The sequence below is a fragment of the Panthera tigris genome, chromosome B3, assembly GCF_018350195.1.
Source record: "Panthera tigris isolate Pti1 chromosome B3, P.tigris_Pti1_mat1.1, whole genome shotgun sequence".
Taxonomy (NCBI): Eukaryota; Metazoa; Chordata; class Mammalia; order Carnivora; family Felidae; genus Panthera; species Panthera tigris.
The window spans coordinates 104,896,939-104,920,360 of NC_056665.1; the positions used below are offsets into that span (position 1 = coordinate 104,896,939).

Sequence of the window (23,422 nt, forward strand, 5' to 3'; positions counted from 1 at the left end):
TTATTCCATGAAAAGTCTCCCATTATAATTATAATCTATTATAATAATTTCAGTTTTAAAGAAAGGATTCAAAATTAATCTGGAATTGCTGATGAACTTGAAAAAGGAAAGTTGGTTTTAAGATCCTTGTGTTTATAAACACTGTGAAAGTGATAATCCTTAGTGTAACTTTTTATGTGTAACTTAAGTTGTAAGACTCTCATATATGAATAGAGGATTTCTATCTCTTTGGAGAAGAAACTTGATTTAAGCAAGGAATTAAATTATAGGTTCCTGAATGTGAATTCATAGTCACGTTTGGAGTTCATGATTTGGGATGTTGCTTTTTCAATATAGTGTTGATACGATGCAAAAATTGGCATTTCTCCCTAGTATTTATTTGCTATTGAATAATGAAGCTCTAACTTTACTATACAGTGAAATAGTACTGTAATTTCCCCCAGCTTTCATCTATTGTAAGCAAATGTCATCAAGGATACAATTTTAAGGAGAGGGAGAACACCAACAATATTTCACGATCCGAAATAGTAAAATAGAACTGACCCTAAATGGCAATTATGCCTAATTGAATTTTTTCATCAGTGATTTTTTTTCACCAGATGTTTATTAAAACATATGATTACAAATAATTTTTTCGACTGTTTATCATTCTGCTCTCAGGAAGGAGCTAATATGGTTTTGGGGACTGGATTATATCAAGTGAAGCCTAGAGGCTAAATTTGTAAAATAACTATCTTTCTAATTTATTTGATTCTGTATCTGTCTTTTTGTGAATGTGTATATATGTGTACTTATATATCTAACATATAAACACTTTGTTTAACTCTAGGAGAGAAATTACAATCCTATCAACTTTATCAATTGACTTAAATTGCATTGTTGGTGGAGTCATTGACAGAAACTTATATTTAATTTTTGATAGCTATTGAGATGAAATTTGATGGCTTGAGGACTATCTTGAATTTCATTTACTTAATGAAATCAATTCTAAACAGGATATTAAAATTTAAAAATAGGACCATGAAATGACAAGTTTATGTTGTGGGTAGAAATATGATAAATTATATATGAATTAAAAATATATTAAGCACAACAAAATCTTTTCAAAAATGTTTTCTTAGAATTCAGAATTTATGAAGGTAGATGAAGAAGAGGTGAAGTTTCCAGGAACGAACTTTGATGAAGTAATTGATATCATACAGGTAACAAAGCTTAGAAACCATGAGAAATTATTTTTCTACCAGCATTCTTTTACATGATTATCTTTTCTTTAAAGACTATTATTATTATTTTTTAGGGCAGTTTTAGGTTCACTAAAACTGCAAAAATAAGAGGGAAGTACAGAGATTTCCCATATACCTTCTACCCCCACACATGCATAGACTCCCCTGCTATTAACATCCCCCACTAGAGTGGAACATTTATTAAAATTGATGAACCTACATTGACACATCTTAATCACTCAAAGTCCATAGTTTACCCTAGAGTTTACTCTTGATGATGTATGTATATTCATGGGCTTGAACAAATGTATCCGTCATTATAGTATCATACAGAGTATTTTCACTGCCCTAAAATCCTTTGTGTTCTACCTGTTCCTTCCTTCCTGACTCATGTCCAATCCTTGGCAACCACTGATCTTTTTATTGTCTCCATAGTTTTGCCTTTTCCAGAATGTCATATACTTAGAATCATATGGTGTGTAGCCTTTTTAGATTGTCCTCTTTTACTTGGTAATATGCATGTAAGCTTCCTCCATGTTTTCATGACTTAGTAGCTTATTTCTTTTTAGTTTTGAATAATATTCCATTGTTTGTATATATCACATTTATTTACCTGTTCACCTACTAAAGGACATCTTGGTTGCTTCTAAGTTTTGGCAGTTATGCATAAAGCTGCTATAAACATCTGTGTGCAGATTTTTGTGTGGACATAAGTTTTCAACTCCTTTGGGTAAATATTAGGGAGGATGATTGCTGGATTGTATGGTAAAAGTATGTTCAGATTTATAAGAAGCCACTAAACTGTTTGCCAAAGTAGCTGTGCCATTTTCCTGTACCAGCACCTGTACCATTTCCCACCAGCACCTGCACATCCTTGTCAGCATTTGATGCTGTCAGTATTCTGGATTTTGGCCAGATTTTATGTAGTGGTATTTCATTGTGGTTTTAATTTGTATTGTCTGATGACATATGATGTGGAGCACCTTTTCATATGCTTATTTTCCGTCTGCATATCTTCTTTGATGAGTGCTATTTTCAAAATTGGGTTGTTTTCTTATTGTTGAGTTTTAAGAGTTCTTTGTATATTTTGAATAAGAGTTCTTTATCAGATTTGTCCTTTGGCAAATATTTTCTCCTAGTTTGCAGTTTGTCTTCTTATTCTCTTGATGTTGTCTTTCACAGAGCAGAAGTTTTTAATTTGAATGAAGTCCAGCTGATTTTTTCTTTCATGGATCACCCCTTTGGTGGCATATCTAAAAAGTCATTGCTATACCTGCAGTTATCTCATTTTTCTCCTATGTTCTCTTCTAGGACTTTTATAGTTTTGTGTTTTACAATTAGTCTAGGATCCATTTTGAGTTAATTTTTGTGGAAAGTATAAAGTCTGTGTCTATATTCATTTTTTTTCCCTGTAGGTGTCCAGTTGTTCAGTATTATTTGTTGAAAAGACTATCCTTGCTCCATTGTATTGGCTTTGCTCCTTTGTCAAAGATCGGTTGACTATACTTATGTGGTTCTATTTTTGGTCTCTCTATTCTGTTCCATTCTTCTCTTTGACTGTTCTTTCATCAATACCACACTCTCCTGATTACTACCGATTTATAGTAAATCTTAAAGTTGAATAGTGTCAGTCCTCCAACTTTATTCTTCGCCTTCAGTATTGTGTTGGCTATTCTAGTTCTATTGCCTCTCCATATAAATTTTGGAGTCAGTTGATAACCACATAATAGCTTGTTGAGATTTTTATTGGCATTGCTTTGAATATATAGATCAAGTCAACTGACATCCTGACAATATTGAGTCTTCCTATCTAAGAACATAGTATAATATCTCTTTATTGATTTAGTTCTTCTTTGATTTCCTTCATTAGAATTTTGTACTTTCCCTCAAATAGTTCTTGTACATGTTTTGTTAGATTTATTCTAAAGTATTTCTTTTTTTTTTTTTTTGGATGCTTATGTAAATGGTATTTGTTTTTAATTTCAGATTCCACTTGTTCATTGTTGGCATATAGGACAATGATTGATATTTTTATGTTGACCTTGTATCCTGCAAACTTGCTATAATCAATAATTAGTTCCAGGAGTTGTTTTTTCTTCTAGTTCTAAATAGATTAATCTATATAGACATGTCTACGTAGACAATAGAATGTCTGCATAGACAATCATTTCCTTTGCAAACAAAGCTCGTTTTATTTCTTCCTTCCCAATACATTTTATTTCCTTTTATTGTCTATTTGTATTAGCAAGGACTTAGTACAATGTTGAAAAGGACTGGTGAGAGGACATTTTGACCATCAATATTATGTTACAGTGCTTTGAGAAACTTCCCTTTACTTTTTAGATAAATATATATTACTTTAAAATTATGGTTATTATTGTATAGTACAGTGTTCTCTTCATCTATATCACCTAGCTGCCTCAAGGAAGCTTAATGATTATCAGCTATTTCCCATCTATATCTCATCTCTCCTGCTTCCTGTTTTCTTCCTCCATTCCATTTCCTTTGGCTTCCCTCCCTCCAATCTGTCCTTTCTTTATTCTGTTACATTTATCTGTTTGATTTCTGGATTATTGGCAAGGTCACCAGTTAGTTCATATTGAGGGAAAAAGTTGTGAGGGGTCTAAAATCCAAGAGAAGAGCCCGTATAACAGGAAGAGTTATAGAAATGATAGAAATGGTAAAATAGGAGAAAGGGAAAAATAGGAGGAAGTGAACTATGATGGATGGGAAAAGATCATAGAACCTGCTTGAACAATAATATGTCAATAGAATTTAAAGACATTTGTTCAATCTATAAAGAGCTCACCAAACTCCACACCCGAAAAACGAATAACCCAGTGAAGAAATGGGCAGAGAACATGAATAGACACTTCTCTAAAGAAGACATCCGGATGGCCAACAGGCACATGAAAAGATGTTCAACGTCGCTCCTTATCAGGGAAATACAAATCAAAACCACACTCAGATATCACCTCACGCCAGTCAGAGTGGCCAACATGAACAAATCAGGAGACTATAGATGCTGGAGAGGATGTGGAGAAACGGGAACCCTCTTGCACTGTTGGTGGGAATGCAAATTGGTGCAGCCGCTCTGGAAAGCAGTGTGGAGGTTCCTCAGAAAATTAAAAATAGACCTACCCTATGACCCAGCAATAGCACTGCTAGGAATTTATCCAAGGGATACAGGAGTACTGATGCATAGGGGCACTTGTACCCCAATGTTTATAGCAACACTCTCAACAATAGCCAAATTGTGGAAAGAGCCTAAATGTCCATCAACTGATGAATGGATAAAGAAATTGTGGTTTATATACACAATGGAATACTACATGGCAATGAGAAAGAATGAAATATGGCCTTTTGTAGCAACGTGGATGGAACTGGAGAGTGTGATGCTAAGTGAAATAAGCCATACAGAGAAAGACAGATACCATATGGTTTCACTCTTACGTGGATCCTGAGAAACTTAACAGAAACCCATGGGGGAGGGGAAGGAAAAAAAAAAAAAAAGGAGGTTAGAGTGGGAGAGAGCCAAAGCATAAGAGACTGTTAAAAACTGAGAACAAACTGAGGGTTGATGGGGGGTGGGAGGGAGGGCAGGGTGGGTGATGGGTATTGAGGAGGGCACCTTTTGGGATGAGCACTGGGTGTTGTATGGAAACCAATTTGACAGTAAATTTCATATATTAAAAAAAAAAAACAAAAAAAAACCAACAAAAAAAATAAAGACATTTGTTCATATTTCTTTCAGAACTTTCAGAACTAAGACCAGTTTTGTTCATCATTAAATCAAACCCTGTTTTAGAATATTAAGAGATCATGGGGAATCTGGGTGGCTCAGTTGGTTAAGCCAATGCTAGAATTCTAGTGTGAAGAGCTTGTATCTACACGTCCTTCTGCTGGATGATCTGTGTTAGTTTCCCAGCCTTATCTTTGGACAGTTGATCAAAGTTGGGTTGGAGCCCCACCTTGGGCTCTGTGCTGACAGCTCAGAGCCTGGAGCTGCTTTGGGTTCTGTGTTTCCCTCTCTCTGCCACTCCCCCACTCGTGCTTTCTTTCTCAAAAATAAATAAACATTAAAAAATAACAAACAAAATAACTAAATAAAGATTGTAACTCAATAAATATCCTCCCATCAGGAAATGAAGCCCACAACTACTAAGTGGCAAAGCCGAGGTAGGAACACTTGTCTTTGAACCCCAAACTATTTGCTATTTCTAAAACTATTCCTTTCACTTGTACATTGAAAAAAATAGTTGCAAATGTCTTTGCTAGGCCTTAGACATATAAAGATAAATAAGATTCTTGTCTTTGAAACACTCATGTGGTGTTCACATGAGAAGACATACTAGGGAACAAAAAACTTTAATACATTGCAGATCTCTTAATATTCTTTAAAAAAAAATTTTTTTTAATATCGACACGGGGATAGAATCCATAAGCTGTGAGATTGTGACCTGAGCCTAAGTTGGATGCTTAACCGACTGAGCCACCTAGGCGCCCCTAGTTAGAATTTTTAAAGAGTCCTAATTTTTTTGATACTCATATTAAATTATTTACAGGTAAAATGATATCTATGATTTATTTCAAAATTTTATGTGAAGGGTAAAGAAGATGGAGAGTATAGATCACACAATTTAGCTGAGTTGATAATTGTTAAAGCTGGGGAACAGATAAATGGGATATGTGTAATTTATACATAACAGATACAGTGTACAAGCACTATTTTGTGTACTTTTAAGCATATATGATATTTTCATAATGAAAATTTTAAAAATTTCAGAAGTAAGTCCTTTGATCATGATGTGATGGTACAAATAATGTGTAAGATGACCTACCTACATATGTAAATGTAAATTTTAGTTTCAGAAAGAAGAAGCAGTTATATTTGGAAACATCAGTTTTATTATGATAATAAATTAATAAATTTATAGAGGGAAATTTTGAAGTGTTTTATGCAGGAATAACCATGTTATCTAATTTGTTTTATGACTGCTTAAAATGAACATTCGGTTTTAAAATAATTGTATAATTAAGGGTCTTCAATTTGATCTGTATGACAAATGTGTATATATCATAAATAATATGATACCGCCTAATTAGAAATGCGGTTGATTAATGTAGAAGTGTTGGTTAATTCACTGACATAAGTTCCCTGTCTATACTTGTCACCAGTAAATGTTAAACAGATACAGAAATATTATAGGTTTTATTTTTATTATTATTATTACCAGGAAGAGGAAAAACCCGATGAAATTCCAGAATACTCTGAACCAATTCTGGAGTTTAACAGAAGTGTTAAAGTTGTTTCTACAAAATATAATGGTCCTCCTTTTCCGCCAGTTGTTTCTACTGTTCAGCCCACTACTGATATTCTGGATAAAGTAATTCAGAGAAAAGAAACATTGGAAAATAGCTTAATTCAGTGGTGAGTTTCCAGTAGTGTTGGTGTGAACAGAATCGTAGTAGGAAATATAAAGTATTAAGTTTTGGCTGGAAATCTTCCTTGTTTTCTTTTGTTTATTAAACTTTCCTTTGCTACAGTTACTGTAAACTCTTTGATGTGATGTGAGGGTTTTAACTAGTTGTTGAAGGTATTGTTTCTTTTCTTGAATATTTATGTTTTGGCTTTCTATTATGGCAAAAGAGGCTATTGTTAAGTAACAAAAGCCTTAAAAATGTACATATTCTTTTTTCTTTTTTAAGATTTTTTAAAAAGTATAATCTTTATACTCAGTGTGGGCTCCAATTTACAGCCCCAAGATTAAGAGTTACATGCTCCACCAAATGAGCCAGGTGCCTCTGTACATATTCTTTAATCCAGTGATTCACTGCCAGAAATTTATCCTAAGGATATAATTATGGTTCTGCTACTAGACCATACACTACTTAGCACATACAGTGTTTACTATAAACAAGGCATTATTCTGCTTGTTACTTCTGTACACTTATGAACTCTGTTTTTATCCTGTTTTTACCTGTGAGAAACCTTAAAGAAGTTATGGAATAAACACCTGAATAGTAATAGTTATCAAGATTAAATTTAGAAGAATATTTAATGAAATTGAAAGATATTAATCAAGAATATTTAGTGATGTTGAAAGATATTAATAATTATAAGACTTCCCTCAAAAATAAATGTGCATAGGAAAAAATTTGAAAAACAATATGCCAAATTGTTAGTTGTGTTTGTCCCTGAATCTGAGATTATGTGTGAGCCTTATCTATTTTTTTAACTTTTACATATATTCTAATTTATCTACAATGAATATCTATTACTTCTTTAATAATAGTTTATATCAGCCTCTTGGCTGCTCTAAAGAAATGTACAGAAGCAGTGTCCTTGTGTTCCCCTTCTTTTTCCTCCTCTTCTTTCTCTACTTCCTAAAAGTGATCTTGGAAATAAATTATCTTAACTTTTAAAGAGGAAAATGACCTGTATCACAGTCTGTATATTTATTTCTTTGAAGAGGGGGCAGCTGGACTTCTTTTCTAATTCTTATCTTGTGTGGTTTTATATGGGTGCTTTCCAAGTAGGGAACCCAACATTTTAGGTACAGGATATGTCAGATAATTCTTGACCTAAACGTTATTATGACTTTAGGAGGTCTGTTAAACTTTTCATTAGAGTAATCTGAAAGTTCATTAAATCAAATTTAAAGCTATCTCCCACATGGAGATTCTGTTTCATGTGGTTTATTTTGCTAGGAGACATATTTGATTTATTTCTTCTCTCCAGATTCAACTTTCAGAATCACTACTTTCATATGTAAATGTTAGTGTCCATGGGTAAAGTTTATTTTTAAGGGTGGTATTTCTAACACTTCATACATTTCAATCAAATTTAGGAATCCTCAACTTTTATCCCCCAGGGTGGAACAAGAAATAATGTCAAGAATTATCTCTGGGCTCTTTCCAATCCAACAACAGTCCATAGCTAATGTCAGTGCTTCAGTCAGTGAGGCAAGTGAACCATTGACTTCTGACATAGGTAAGTGAAATGGAATCTTTTAAATTTTTTTGTTATTAAAGGGTAAAACCTTCAAGTCGTGGATTTATGTATCTTAGAGGTCAAGTAGTCTTCAGCTGACAAAAGATAAGCTCTTCCTTCTAATAATCCCTTCCCTGTTTCCTGTAGTGGAGGTTCTCTCATCCCCTTATTTCATACTGCAGCATTCAGATTATTATTATTATTATTGTTCCACCCCTCCATCCCTCCCACCCCAAATCTCTCTATTATTTCCCATAGCACTTTGTATATATCTTTGTTATGGAATTACCAGATTGGATTATGATTGGTGTACATATCTGCCTCACTTACTAGACTATAAATTACTCAGGATTACGGATGTTTCTCCTTTAGTGCCTAGCCTCTGACTGACACCTAATAAGACTTTAGGTATTCACTAAATGGATAAATGAGCCGCTTTCTTTATGGAACCTATATCATTCTCTTCTTCGTATTCTCCTTCCTCTTCCTTTTCTTCTGTCTTCTTCCCTTCCTTCTTCTTCCTTTTCCTCCTCCCCCTCTTCCCCTGATCTTCTGCCTCGTTTTCTATCAGCTTTTTTGAGGTATAGTTTACTTGCCATAAAATTCACCAATTCTGAGTGTACAGTTTGATGAGTTTTGATAAAAGAACACTACTGTACATTAGCCACATAATCATGATGTAGAAAAACACATCATTCCAAAAACTTCCCTCGTTGCCACTTTATAGTCCATTCCTAACTCCTTTCCATGCCTCCTGGGCCCTAACAACCACTGATCTGCCTTCTATTACTGTATTTTTGCCTTTTCTAGATTTTTATATGTATGTTAACATACAGTAGGTTGTTTTTTGTGTCTGCCCTTATTTAGCATCATGCTTGACAATCACATTTTATGTATGTAGTAATATTACATTATATGGCTGTAACATAATTTGTTAATCAATTTACTAGTTGATGGAAATTTGTAGTCTTTTAGTTTGGGGCTATTATAAATAAAGCTCTGATGTGGATATTTCCAAGCATATTTTTTAGATACATCTTTTAATTTCCCTTGGTCATATGGCAAATAGATGTTTAACTTTGTAAGAAACTACTAAATGTCTTTAGAGAGGCTGTTTTAGTTTGCATTCCCAACCAGCAGTGTTTCAGTGCTCCACTCACTCCACATCCTCACCACCACTGGGTCTTGTTAGTGTTTTTAATTATGGACATTCTGTAAGTATGTAGAGATAGCTCATTGTGATTTTTATGCGCATTTCCCTAATGACTGATGATGTACATTGTTTCATGTGCTTATTTGCCATGTCTATACTCACTTGGGTGAAATGTCTTTTTAAATCTTTTGCCCATTTTTAAGTTGAGTTTTGTGTTCTTCCTGTTAGTGAGTTGTAGAAGTTCTTTATTTGTTCTGGATACAAGTCCTTTGTTGGATATATTTTGCAAATACGTTCTCCTAGTTTATCTTGCCTTTTTGTTTTCTCAACATTATCTTTTGAAAACCAAAAGGTTAATTTTGATGAATTTTAATTTATCAACTTTCCTTTTATAGTTTGTGGTTTTTTTGGTGTATTACTTATGAATCTTTCTCAAGATCAGTAAGCTTTTCTCTCCTATCTTTTCTTCCAGAAGATGTATGGCTTCAGACTATACATTTAGTTCTATGGTACATTTTGAGTTAATTTTGATCCCTACTTTATACCATATACAAAGATTTTTTTTTTCAGTATATGGAAGTCTAATGTTACTAGCATTATTTGTTGAAAAGATTATCCTTTCCCTGATGAATTGCCTTGACACTTTTGCTGAAAATCTGTTGGCTAAATATGTATGAATCTGTTTCTAGGCTTTCTATTCTGTCCCTTGATATGCAAGTCTATTTTTATGTCAATAACACACATTATTGTAATTTATTAGTTTTTTATTAATATGAAATTTCTTGTCAAATTTGTTTCCATACAACACCCAGTGCTCATCCCAACAGGTGCCCATTGTAATTTAAAAATAAGTCTTGAAATTGGATTGTGTAAATTCTCCAACTTTGTTGTTCTTCTTTTTTAAACATTCCTATATATTATTGCCTCTTTTTTTCCCTCTTCTCTCTCATCCAGAATTACCTACTTTTCTTCCTCCATAGACTAGACTGTCTTTTAACTGCCTAAATCCTAGACTTGAGTCCATATTTACAGCTTTTACTTTCTCACTGCCACTTTGTCTTTAGTCCTTACAGAGCTTTCTGCCCTTCCCCTAATGAAACTCCTCTCTCACAGAATTTGATTGTTAAGAATAACCTTTTTTCCAAATTCTTATCTTCCTACGTGGCTCTAGCATGAGTACTCTCGACCACCTCTAATTCTTAAAATGTCCTCCTCGTTTTGGTTTCTTAGAATCTGTTCTGTTCTTGTTCCTCCCACCTTTTTTATTTCTCTAGGACTTTATTCCTTATCTTTTTCTTCCTGTTACTTGAATAAAAATTTTCCCTAAGTTTCTGTGCTGTGTCTTCTTTCTTTTCTGTGTTTTTTTTTTTTTTCCAGTCTCTTTTTGCCATTTGTTACCCTTGGTCAGTTGATGACTCCTAAGCCACACATCTAGGCTGCGAGCTTGCAGTTTGGTTTGTTGATGAACATTCTACTTGATGCTCCACTGGCATCTCAAACTTGACGTATCCCAAATGTATCTCATTTTTCTAACCCGACCTGCTCTTTCTTTGTTTCTGTTTACATTAATACAGAATTTTCTAACTTCACTCCACACAACTGATTGTTGCATTTGGCTAATTCTTCCTGTTTAGTACAATTTGAATGCTTCCTCCACTGCTACCACCCCAGGTTTTCTTTCATCACTTTTTGGAAGGAAGAAAAAAATGACCAACAAAGTTATCCAGGAAATTTGTTTTCCTGGATGAAAATCTTAAAATTTCCAAACTGGATTTTTAGATCCTACTGTTTTCTATTTAAAAGCATATGTGTTTGTTTTTGTTTTGCCTACATCTGAGTAGGGCTTTTGGCTTTTATAACAGAGATGTTCTGATTTCTGGTCATGCTAAAACAATAAATTATGAGAACTGAAAAGATATATCTACATATACTGCCAAATATAAATTTGAAATTTGACAATCTTTAATATGGTAACTATAGAGTAAATTGCTGTTACTTGTCCCTCAACAAATGATCCTAAAACACCTGTACTCACTTTTTAGGGAATTCTGGATATTGCTGCCTTAGTTGTACTAATTAAGAAGTTCTCTTTGGAGAGATGACATCTCCATCAAATTGTATAGATCATTGTTTACATGTTCTCTACACAGAGCTTTAGAAATATACCCACTTTAAATCTAGTAAAGTCTGTTAAGGAAGTTTTTTACTGCATTTTATGAACATTTTTACAAATGAAAAGTATTACCTATTTGGAATATTAATATGCCTACCTATATAGCTTCTGATATCAAGCATGTAAACCACTATACAAGTTTGAGTAGGTTTAGTCTGTAGTGCTGGTAACTGATGTATCTGAAACTATAAAGAAGGAAGGTTTGTTTTCATATTTATAAAGCAGCTACTGTTTCTCTAAAATCCCCCAAAGTCATTGTGTCTTTGTGTTTTGGCCAAGATCTGTCATAGGGTTTCCTGTTACCCTACCCTTGGAAATAAATGTGAGTTGTTTTCAGATGAGAACATTTAAGTGACTGCAAATCCTTTCCATCACTAAATTCTGAAGTGGTAGGGAAGAGGCCATGTGAGTAAAGTTTTCACCTGGGTGTTTTCCTCACTCTTTTGATTTGTTTAGAAAGGATGTTCATTATGTAAGTTGTCATCTTAGTCTCTTTTGTAATAAATAATTTTGTATTTTCATTTTTATTCTTCCTCCTACCCCCTTAAACACAGATGTTTGCATCTCTAAATTTTTTTTTAATTTAAATTTTAGTTAACATACAGTATAATATTGGTTTCAGAAGTAGAATTCATCACTTATATATAACACCCAGTGTGCATCTCTAAAATTTTAAGAATTAAGATTTGGATTGCAGGTATGTTTCTTACATGCTTATTTTGAAATTCTTTCTTTTTTTTTTTTTTTTTTTTTTTTTTTTTTTAGTGGAAGGAACAAGCAATGGTGTCCTCCAGCTTTTTGTTGATGCTGGGGTTCCTGTGAATTCAGACATGATTAGCCATTTTGTGAACGAAGCTCTTGCTGAGACCATTGCTGTCATGCTGGGTGATAGAGAAGCAAAAAAGCAAGGGCCTGCTGCCCCAAGTGTTTCTGGAGATGTTTCAACAAGCAACACATACTTGCCGGTAGGAGTGACTTTCCTTTCATGACTTGGAGTCCTGGGGAATTTTTGATACGTCTCTTAAAAACCAGTAAGATGGGAGTGCCCGTGTGGTTCATTCGGTTGAGGATCTTGACTCTTGATTTCAGCTCAGGTTGTGATCTCATGGTTCGTGACTTCGAGCCCTGTGTTGGGCTCTGCACTGACAGCACAAATCCTGCTTGGGATTCTCTGTCTCCCTCTTTCTCTCCCCCTCCCCTGCTTGCTCGCTCACGCTCTCTCTCTCAAAAATAAATAAATAAACATTAAAAAAAATACCATGGACAAATTGTAAATTAGGTGTTGTAATAAGATTATAGTTTGTGGTGGAGATTGATTTTTTGTTGTTGCTATGGTATTATAGTAATATTTTCCCCAGCATTGTATTTTAAAAACTTTTAAATCTATAGAAAAGATGAAAGTATGATACAATGAAAATCTGTATACTTTCTACCTAGTAGTTACCAATTGATAACTTTTTTTTATTTTGAGAGAAAGAGAGCAAGCCGAGGAGGGGCAGAGAAAGAGAATCCCAAGCAGGCTCTGTACTGACAGCACAGATGTGGGGCTCAAACGCACAGACCATGAGATCACGACCTGAGCTGAAATCAAGGGTTGGACGCTTAACCGACTGAGCCACCCAAGAGCTCCCGATTGATAACTTTTTGACATGTTTTATCTATCTTTATATGTTACATACTCTTTAAAAATCATTTGAAAGTTGCAGGTATCATGACACTTTACTTCTGATCATCAGCAATATCTCAAAAAGAAGATACTTTCTTACATAATCAAAATGCCATCATCATACTCCTGAAGAAATTTAACATTGATATGTTAATACTATGTAATTTAGAGTCCATATTCAAATCTCCCTATTGTTCCAAAATAACCTTTATAGGATTTTTTTTTTTTTTTTTGATTCAAGATATAGCCAATGGTCACATGTTGCTTTTGGTTATTATATAAACTGATATTTTTAATCTTTAAAATAAAATATAGTTTATGTTCTTTTTGTTGTTGTTTGTTTCATCAGCCATACTGTGTTAGTTTCTAATCTATTATAGCAACATGGAATTATACATGTTATATATATATATGGACTCTATACTACTATCAGCTGTTTAAAACTTTATAGTCACTTCTGATTTCATAGATCATGAGGACATCATTTTATATAGGTGAAACATTTAAACTAAGTCATTTGAGGTATAAACATGAAGTTACAGGGGCGCCTGGGCGGCTCAGTCAATTAAGTGTCTGACTCTTGATTTCGGCCCAGGTCATGATCTGTGGTTTGGGAGTTCAAGCCTTGAGTCGGGCTCTGTACTGACAGTGCAAAGCCTGCTTGGGATTCTCTTTCTTTCCCTCTCTCTCTGCCTCTCCCCTGCACACACACATGTACGTGCTCTCTCTCTCTTAAAATAAACTTGAAAAAACAGCATAAAGTTACATATTTGAATTTTATGGAGATGGTATAATGTAATTGATGTGATGTGATTATGCACGAGATTAGGTACATACTTTGGGTTTGCGCTTTCTTAGTTCATTGGTAATGCAAGCAGTGCAGATGTTGTTGGGGTTATGGTTTTCTCTGTACTAATTACACTGGTTTGCTTTCTGCCTGTATGCTGCATATACTCTCATGAGGGTGATTGAATGAGAAAATGTAGAAAAATCAGTATAAATAGGCAGTATATACAGTTGTTAAGAGCATGGACTTTGGTGCTGGGAAGATCTGAATTTGAACCCTCAGCTCTGTTACTTTAGTCTCAAGTATTATAGAGAAAATGCATAGAGTTCAAATGACCAAGACTTTATCAGAAATCTTTTTACTATCTAGGAGGGCAGGCTCCCTTCCACCACTGCCATATTGTTCATTATCTTCAGAATTGTCATGGCTTTTCTTGGCCTTTGATCTTCCAAATATACATTAAAATTTAGCTTTTAAAAGATTTTGTTGGTATTTTTATGGGAATTGATCCAGTTTTGATTGGTTTTATTTGGAGAGACTTGTATCTTTATCATACTATTATCTTTTTAGCCAAGATTTTGTGGAAGATATAGTGAGATGATGAATGAAAATAGCTTAGTCTTGTGTCTAGAATTTGGTACTCAATAACTGTTTATCATCATTATCCATTACTAATACTAGTAGAATACCTTGAGATCCTCTCATGATGATGGTCAAGTGGCATTATATTTGAAAACAGTGCATTTGTTGCTGTAGTTTTATGCAGACAAGAAGAAAAAAAAAACAGTGTATTTCTTTCATTTAAAAATAAGAGTTGAGAATATGCTAATTATTAAGCAGTGCTGTAGAATTTTTAATACACTTTGTGGTTTCTAAATTGTATATCAATTTTCAACTCAGAGTACAGAATAAAGGCTAATTACCCTCCTATATAAGGATGTTTTAGAATGAGGAGAAAAAGACAGTGTATTAAAAAAATAGGTAAAAGACATGTCTAGATAGTCACACACAGAAAAGAAATACAAATGGCCCATATACATATAAAAAGGCGGTCAATATCATTGATAATAAGAAAAAAAATCACCGAAACCTCATTTCTACTGATTATATTGGTAAAACTCTGAAAGTTTGATAATGCCATTGTGTAGAAAACTTTGGGGAAATGGGAATTCTCATATCTTCTTGTGATTAGTGCACGATAACATAACCCTGTAGAGGGAAATTTGGCAATATGTATTCAAATAAAAAATGCAGTTAACCCTTTAAACAGCAGTCCCACTTTTAGGAAATTGTTCTGTCGATAATCTGTAGACATGATTTAAGTCAAGATTATGTTTGATGACTCAGGGGAAGGGAACTAGGTGGACGGGACATGGCTAGGAAAGGAGATTTAATACTCATTATCTTTCTTGTGTACTTTTTTGAATTGTGACCCATTTGAATGATTACACATTTAACAAATCAATTTTAAAGTGTTTACTTTTTTCTTCCCCGGTATTTCTATCTCCATATTGTCTTCATTTCAACCCCCCCTACTTTTTTTTTATCCTTCCATTGCTTTTTACAGGCTGTGATCTTTTGTGCTAAAAAGCTGCTCTTGATATCTTGTCAGTTAAAATGCTTCCTTTCTGTTACATGGCCTACCCAGCTTTTGTTTGCACTTGATCTTCAGCTGTATATTCAGCTGTGTCTTCCTATCAATATTAGAAGAGCGAGCTTCTGATTTCTTTGGGGCCTACTTCAGAGTCAGAGCTATTTTAATGGCCTGAGGCTTTCTGCAGGCTAGTCTTGAAACTTAGTAGCTAGAAGAAGTTCAAGAGCCAGGGAAGTTAGGACTCCATTTCTTCCCCTCCATTTAAATTCTGTTAATCTCTAAATGAGCTTATTGCATTGTTTTACGTTACCTTTATATGGGTGATTATAAGCACCATTTGTCTTGTTTTATTTTAGGCAAGAGTGTGTACCCCAGTGCCTACCCCACAACCAACTCCTCCTCGTTCACCTTCATCACCTCCTAAGGAGAGTGTGTTGGTAAAAACTCCAGATTCTTCTCCCTATGATTCAGATCATGATTTAGCTATTCCTGTGAAAGAAATATTTGCTGAAAAAGGTAGAAACCTTATTTCTATAACTTAGTTTTAATCTAATAACTACTAAATAAGATTTCATGGTTTATTTTATGTTTTATGGATTAATATGTACATACCTACTGTTTACTAGGTTTTAGTAAATCATTTTTTCTTGTAAAGAGACAAAGAAATTGGTTTCTTAATTTCCTAGTGGTACCTGGCTGGCTCAGTCAGTAGAGCATGCAACTCTTGATCTCAGGGTCGTGAGTTTGAGCCCCATGTTGGGCAAAGAAATTACTTAAAAAAAACAAAAAACTATTTAAAAAAAGAGTATATTATCTAATGCACACTTATACTGCTTTTAAGTTCATGGTAGTATTAAAAGTGATATCTTTTCAAGATTGTTTTCTTATCCTTTACTAAATAAACCTGGGAATTTCCCCATTATTAGCCATTATTATTATTATTAATTATTATCATCATTGTTTGTATGCCAAAATATTAAGAGATTCCTGAAACAACGTATCTTGCCTTCCTATGGAGTGTTTATTGACTTTTATCTTTTCCTTTCTCTTTAAACAAAAAATCTTTAGGAAATGATATGTCTGCCATCACACTTGTTAATACTCCAACAGTTACTCCTGCTACTACACCTCCTCCTGCAGCAGCTCTTACCCCAACTTTGTCAGAGATTTCCATTGAGAAATTGAAGATCTCAGGCCCAGGGCGTCCTAAGCCATGGAGTGATGGAGACCTGCCCCTGGAAGAAGAGAATCCTAACTCTCTTCAAGAAGAACTTCACCCAAGAGCTATGTAAATGATAACATATTTACTTTCAGTAACTGCATTTCATCTTAAGTTGACATATGTGACCCATTAAAAACATCAGAAATGATAAATGAAGTTTTATAAACCATAAGCTACTTTATACTTTAGTAGAAAGAAGTTTCATAAACTTCAAGTTTTTAAAAAATTCACCAAATTTATTTATACCTTCAATTATCATTTTAAAAGATCTTTTTATGAAACAGATTAAAGGTATATATTGTTATAATATTGTTAGTAAAATAGAAAATGATTTCTCCCCAGAGTGAATGAATCTTCATTTACAATGACCAGTTAACTTTTATATCACCTTGTAAATTTGTCGTAGAGATGGTACAACTTTCAAGATGGCCTATGATTAAAGCATGAAAACAATTTTGGAAAAATAAATCTTGGTAATTACAGTAGTGCAGATTATAGAAATACTTTGCTAAAGGAGCTCTTTGAATCTGTTTTTTATATAAAAATTAATATAGGCTTTCAGTGACCTAATAAGTTCACAATATGTCTTTTTCTTCTTAGTGTAATGTCTGTGGCCAAGGATGAAGAACCTGAGAGTGTGGATTTCCCTGCTCAGCCTGCACCCCCAGAACCTCCAGTTCCTTTTATGCCACTTTCTGCTGCCACCAATGTCCCTTCCCTCATACAGATGCCAGCTTCTGATTCATCAACAACTGAGAGCAGCTTGAGTATTACTGTCACTGAAACTGAGACTTTAGATAGACCCCTCTCTGAAGGAGAGATTTTACTTAACTGTGGTCAAAAAATGGCTCCCAAGAGTAAGTTAACTTGTATCAATTGATTTCACTGGTTAGATTATGATAATTCCCAAGTAATAGTTTTCTGTGTCAAGTCTTTTTTCTTAATTTTCAAGATTAAACATGGTATAATAGAAAGAATATGGACTCTGCAAGTTAACTCTTCTGTGCCTTAACTTCAGAAAGTAAAATCTTGGTCATAAATCTCACCTTCCAGAAATAATACCACTCTTAATAGTTTGAAATATACCCTTCCAGTCTTTTTCTTTTCTATTGCATATGTAGATACCTAAATACATGTGTATGTGTATTTTTAGCTTTAAAAATAGAATCATACTATATAAATTGTTTTTAAACCTGCATTTTTTTTAACCTAATAATATATCGTGGACATCTTTCTATATCAACACATGTAGCTGTACCTCAGTTTTTTAGTTGTGTGTAGTCTGTTAAAACAATGCCATGGTGGTCAGCATGTAGATTGTTTTCAATGTTTCCATATTATACAGGACTCTCTGATGACCCTTCTTACACACATACACATATGTGTGTACACTTAGTACACTTTGTACACCTATTTGATAATTTCCATAGAATACATGCCTAGAGGGACACGTTAGGTGGCTCAGTTGGTTAAATGATGGACTGGCTCAGGTCATGATCTCATGGTTCCTGAGTTCAAGCCCCATGTTGGGCTCTGTCCTGACAGCTCAGAGCCTGGAGCCTGCTTTGGATTCTGTGCCTCCCAATCTCTCTTCACCTCCCCCACTTGTGTTCTGTCTCCCTCTCTCTCTCAGAAATAAATAAACATTTAAAAAAATTTTTTTTTAGGGGCACCTGGGTGCCTCAGTTGGTTGAGCGACCGACTTTAGCTCAGGTCATGATCTCGCAGTTTGTGAGTTCGAGCCCCATGTCGGGTTCTGTGCTGACAGCTCAGAGCCTGGAGCCTACTTCAAATTCTGTGTCTCCCCCTCTCTCTACCCCTCCCCTGCTCACTCTCTGTGTCTCTCTGTCTTTCAATAATAAATAAATGTTAAAAAATAAATAAGTAAATAAATTTTTTTAAAAAGAATACATGCCTAGAGGTGCCTGGCTGGCTCAGTTGGTTAAGCATCCAACTCCTTTTTTTTTTTTTTTTTTTAAGTTTATTTTGAGAGAGAGAAACAGCATGAGCAGGGGAGGGGCAGGGAGAGAGAGAAAGAGAGAGAGAGAGAGAGAAAGAGAATCTCAAGCAGGCTCCACACTGTCAACACGGAGCCTGATGTGGGCCTCGAATTCACAAACCTCAAGCTCATGACCTGAGCTGAAACCAAGAGTCAGATGCTTAACTGACTTAGCCACCCAGGTGCCCCAAGCATCTGACTCTTGATTTCAGCTCGGGTCATGATTTCACGGTTCATGGGATTGAGCCCTGCATCAATCAAATATTAAAATAAAAACTTTTAAATAAATAATAAAAAAAAAAGAATACAAACCTAGAAGTGGAATTGCTAAAGCAGAGTATGCACCTTTAAAATACTGATACATTAAAAAAAAAAAATACTGATACATTGCCAACTTGTTCTTTAGAAAGGTTACTCAGTTTTTTGTTTGTTTTTAATGTTTATTTATTTTGAGATGGTGAGAGAGTGAGCAGTGAAGGGACAGAGAGAGAGAGAGACGAAGAGAGAAAAAATACCAAGCAGGCTCCATGCTGCCAGCACAGAGCCTGATGCGAGGCTTGAACCTACGAACTATGAGATCATGAACTGAGCCAAAATTAAGAGTTGTGCACTTAACTGACTGAGCCACCCAGGGGCCCTGAAAGGTTAATCAGTTTTTAATTTTAATCCATTTTAATTACTTCAGTAGTATTTAGGAGTGCCTCTCAATTTCAAGTGTCTCAAGTTATGACCAGTTGGTAGGTAAAACAAAAATCTCATCTTTGTTATAAAATATACTTAAAAAAAAAAACTGGTGAGATTGAGTAGCTTGTGAATTATTATTTAAGAGCAGTATTTTTATTGTATAAGTTTAAATGTAATGGCTTTATGGTCAGATTATTTACTGAATTTATGTTTCTTCTGTTTTCTGAATTTTTATGTTGTAATTTCTAGTTTTAGGAGATGGACGGCTGTGTCTGACAAACCTAAACGATAGCTTATCCAGTACTCTGCATGATGCCCTTGAAATGGTAAGAAATTATCGCCGCCCCCCCCCCATTGAATTCTGACACAAAGAGTATTTTGATACACTTGTTGCCATTGATTAGGGTTTTTATCAAATATTTGAGTTATAAGTATAAAATTTAACAGAATATCCACGAAGGAATTTAAGATTTCTTGCACATTTCATTATCATATTTGCACATTTAATTATCATAATTGTGAGAATGAAAAGAAAACTATTAATCTCCGTGGCTCCAGTAGTTCAAAAATACACAGGTAATGTAATTATATGATGAAAATCTAGCTCAGTACAAATTGTCATATGGATATATTGCCTTTACAATATTTCAAACAGGATATTATCTGTTTAAACCAGCTTTCTTACAATATATTTGTTATTTTCCCCTAACGAGGATTATAATTCTTTGCGCTAAAAATAATTCAATTCATTGGCATAAGAAAAAGAAACTGAAATAGGACACAGTGGGTGGTACCATCACTTCCTAGTTATTACATAGCACTATGGAATAAAAAATAGGCATTGAAAAATATATTATTATAATTATTACAATATGTGTAATATCAATTCATATTATATGTAATATCAATTATCACATACATAAATATCATACAGAAATGATAATAGGAACTTTCTTTTGAAATACTATGATGGAATAGAAATCTTTCCTTTTTATATATATTTTCAGCAATCTAAGCAAGGACAGGTAGTTGTACTCAACTCTCATCTATGTTTATCTATAGCCTTTGCTAAGCATTGCTGATATTGTTGCTCTTTTTTTTTTTAAAGTTTGATGATTTTGGACATATGTATACATCTGTAAAGCCATTAGTGCAATCAAGATAATGGCTATATCCTCATCCATCATTCCCCAAAGTGTCCTCATGCCCTTTTGTAATCCCTCCTCCTCATCTCCTATGAGTCCTCTCATCCACCACGTCTACCACAACTGTTGGTCTGCTTTCTGTAACTGTAGATTAGTTTGCATTTTCCAAAACAACAGAAATGGATATCTTTTTTTCCTGGTTGCTTTAACTCAGTATCATTATTTTGAGATTCATCTGTATTATAGTGTGTATCATAGTTCATTCCCTTTTTTTTTTTCTTTTTTCTTTTCTTTGTTGAGAGAGAGTGTGAGGTGAGAGAGGGAAGAGGGAGAGGGAATCTTAAGCAGGCTCCGTGCTCAGCACAGAACCCGGCACAGGGCTCAGTCTCACCACTGTGAGATCGTGACCTGAGCCAAAATCAAGAGTCGGATGCTTAGCTGATTGAACCACCCAGTCACCCCTATTGGGGTGAACTATTGTTCATTCCTTTTTATTGCTGAGTAGTAATATGTTGGATGGTTGTACCACAACTTTTCCATTTACCTGTCACTGGACATTTGGATTTATTCCAGGTTTGACTATCACAAATAAAGCAACTATAAACATCTGTGTATAAGTTTTGTATGGACATATGCTTTCATTTCTCTTGGGCAAATACCTAGGAGTGGAATGGATGGATAATGTGGTAGGTGTATGGTAAACTTTTTAAGAAAAGCTGTTTAATTTGATCTGCTAATTTTTTTTTTTTAACATTTATTTATTTTCAAAAGAGAGACAGAGTGCGAATGGGGGAGGGGCAGAGAGCGAGAGGGAGATAAAGAACAGGAAGCAGCCTCCAGGCTCTCAGCTGTCAGCACAGAGCCCAGCACGGGGCTCAAACCCACCAACAGTGAGATCATGACCTGAGCTGAAGTCAGATGGTTAACCAACTGAGCCACCCAGGTGCCCCTGATCTGCTAAAATTTTGTGTTGACTTTTTCACATCCATGTTTTATAGGAATTACATTTTACAGGAATTTGCAAAGAGTTTTGGACTTTGCTCAAACATATAGTTAAGTTACCTAAAGACAGTTTTTACCCTTTTGAGTCTTGTTTTGAAGATTCATTGGGCAGGACCAGAGCAGTACTCACTCCCCACTTTGGAGGCAAGACCCTTCTATGCACTCCAACCAGTGCCTTAAATGTAGTTTCCCAGCCCGCCTGGTGGGAACAGCTGTTATTCCAGCCTGTATACACGCCCTGGGCACTATTAGAGCCAATCGTTTCTCATGTGTTTGTTCATCCAGCCTCATGTGGTTACCCTGCATGCATGTGCTGATCAGTATTTAGTGCTCCAAGGGCACCCTCTGCAGATCTCCAGAGTTCTCTCCCTGTGCAGCTTTCACTTTTCTGGTAGCCTGTCTTATGAACCCCCTGCTGTCTCGGCTTCCTTGGAGTTTCAGTCCTGTCTTCTCAGCTCAGGAGCCACTGAGCTCTGCCAGGGTTCTCCCGCCTGTGCTGCAGGCTGGAAACTTTCACAGGCAGTAATCTGGAGCAGCCGCACGTTTCTCCTGATTTGTTTTCCATCTCTCAGGAATCACTGTCTTTTGCCACCTGATGTCCCATGTCTTGAAATGCAATTTCTCATATACTTCATCTACTTTTTAGTAGTTTTAAGGGGTTGGGTAAATCTGGAAGTAAAGTCTGGTGGCATTGTTGTCTTTCCATTTGTGTCATTATACATGACCAAAATGAAAACAAAGAGATTGGTATATTTTTGAAAAGTCCTTCTATCCCTTTATAATCATAATGCTAGAAGTTCCTTTAAAGCAACCACTTGAAGTGATGTAAGGTAGAATGTGTATTAAATCACCAGGGGAACTTTTTAAAAAGTATGCCTGCTGGTTCCATCCTCTGATACATGGATTCGGTAGGTCATGTGGGTTGTACGGTGTGCATGTTTGTGAGCAGTTAGAAGCCTAGACCTGTATATTTTGAAAAAGTTCCCAGTGTTCTCACGTGCATCCTTTGTTATATGTGACTACTCACTTCACAGATGAAGTTGAGTGAGGTTAAATGACTTGTCCATGTCACATAGCTATTTAGTGACAAATCCACAGCTCTCTCTCTATTATTTATAGAATAAATAAATATAAACAAATAAATATTTAATATTTATTCTTATATTATAAACATTACATATATTATTATATATAATACTATAAAATACTATATATAATTATATATATGCAGTTATATATTTATCAATATATAATACATATAATATATAACATAAGTATATAAACAAATATATCAAATAAATATTTGTAATTATTATTTAAAATATTTAAAATATTAAATAAATAAAATATATTTATTATATAAACAATTTATTTATATTTATAATATAAATTATTTACTATATAAATAATATTTAATATGTGATATGTATTTATAATTATATATTTATTATTACATATTATATAAATAATATAATGAGACCTTTTCATTTTAAGATGATAATTGTAAATTTTGAGTTCTAATAAGAGGCTTTCTAAATCCTAAAGCTGAAGTTACAAGGGGCTAGGTGTGTGTGGTGGGGCATTGCTCAAGTCCAACAGACAGCTTTGTGGGCTAGGTAGCATCTTCATACTATTAAAGATACTTAATACTTAATATCTCTACAGTATAAAGATGTTTAATCTGGAAATTAACGTACCCAAGTGATAAAATTTGTTAAAAACAATTTACCCTGTACAGGGGGTAAAATAACGCATTAAGGAGAGTTTTTGTAAGATTTTA

At 34.4% G+C, this 23,422-nt stretch overlaps 1 protein-coding gene across 9 annotated transcripts in view; it reads left to right on the forward strand.

The window, feature by feature from the left end:
• The window catches only part of KIAA0586 (KIAA0586 ortholog), a 112,455-nt gene that overhangs the window by 39,060 nt on the left and 49,973 nt on the right, over positions 1-23,422 (forward strand). For all 9 annotated transcript variants that reach the window (XM_015543416.2, XM_042989791.1, XM_007095234.3 and 6 more), the window contains 8 exons: positions 1,122-1,202; positions 6,461-6,654; positions 8,099-8,217; positions 12,309-12,508; positions 15,947-16,106; positions 16,659-16,878; positions 17,413-17,669; positions 19,745-19,821. In XM_015543416.2, the coding sequence (XP_015398902.2) occupies positions 1,122-1,202; positions 6,461-6,654; positions 8,099-8,217; positions 12,309-12,508; positions 15,947-16,106; positions 16,659-16,878; positions 17,413-17,669; positions 19,745-19,821 (1,308 nt within the window). The remainder of the gene's footprint in view (positions 1-1,121; positions 1,203-6,460; positions 6,655-8,098; positions 8,218-12,308; positions 12,509-15,946; positions 16,107-16,658; positions 16,879-17,412; positions 17,670-19,744; positions 19,822-23,422) is intronic.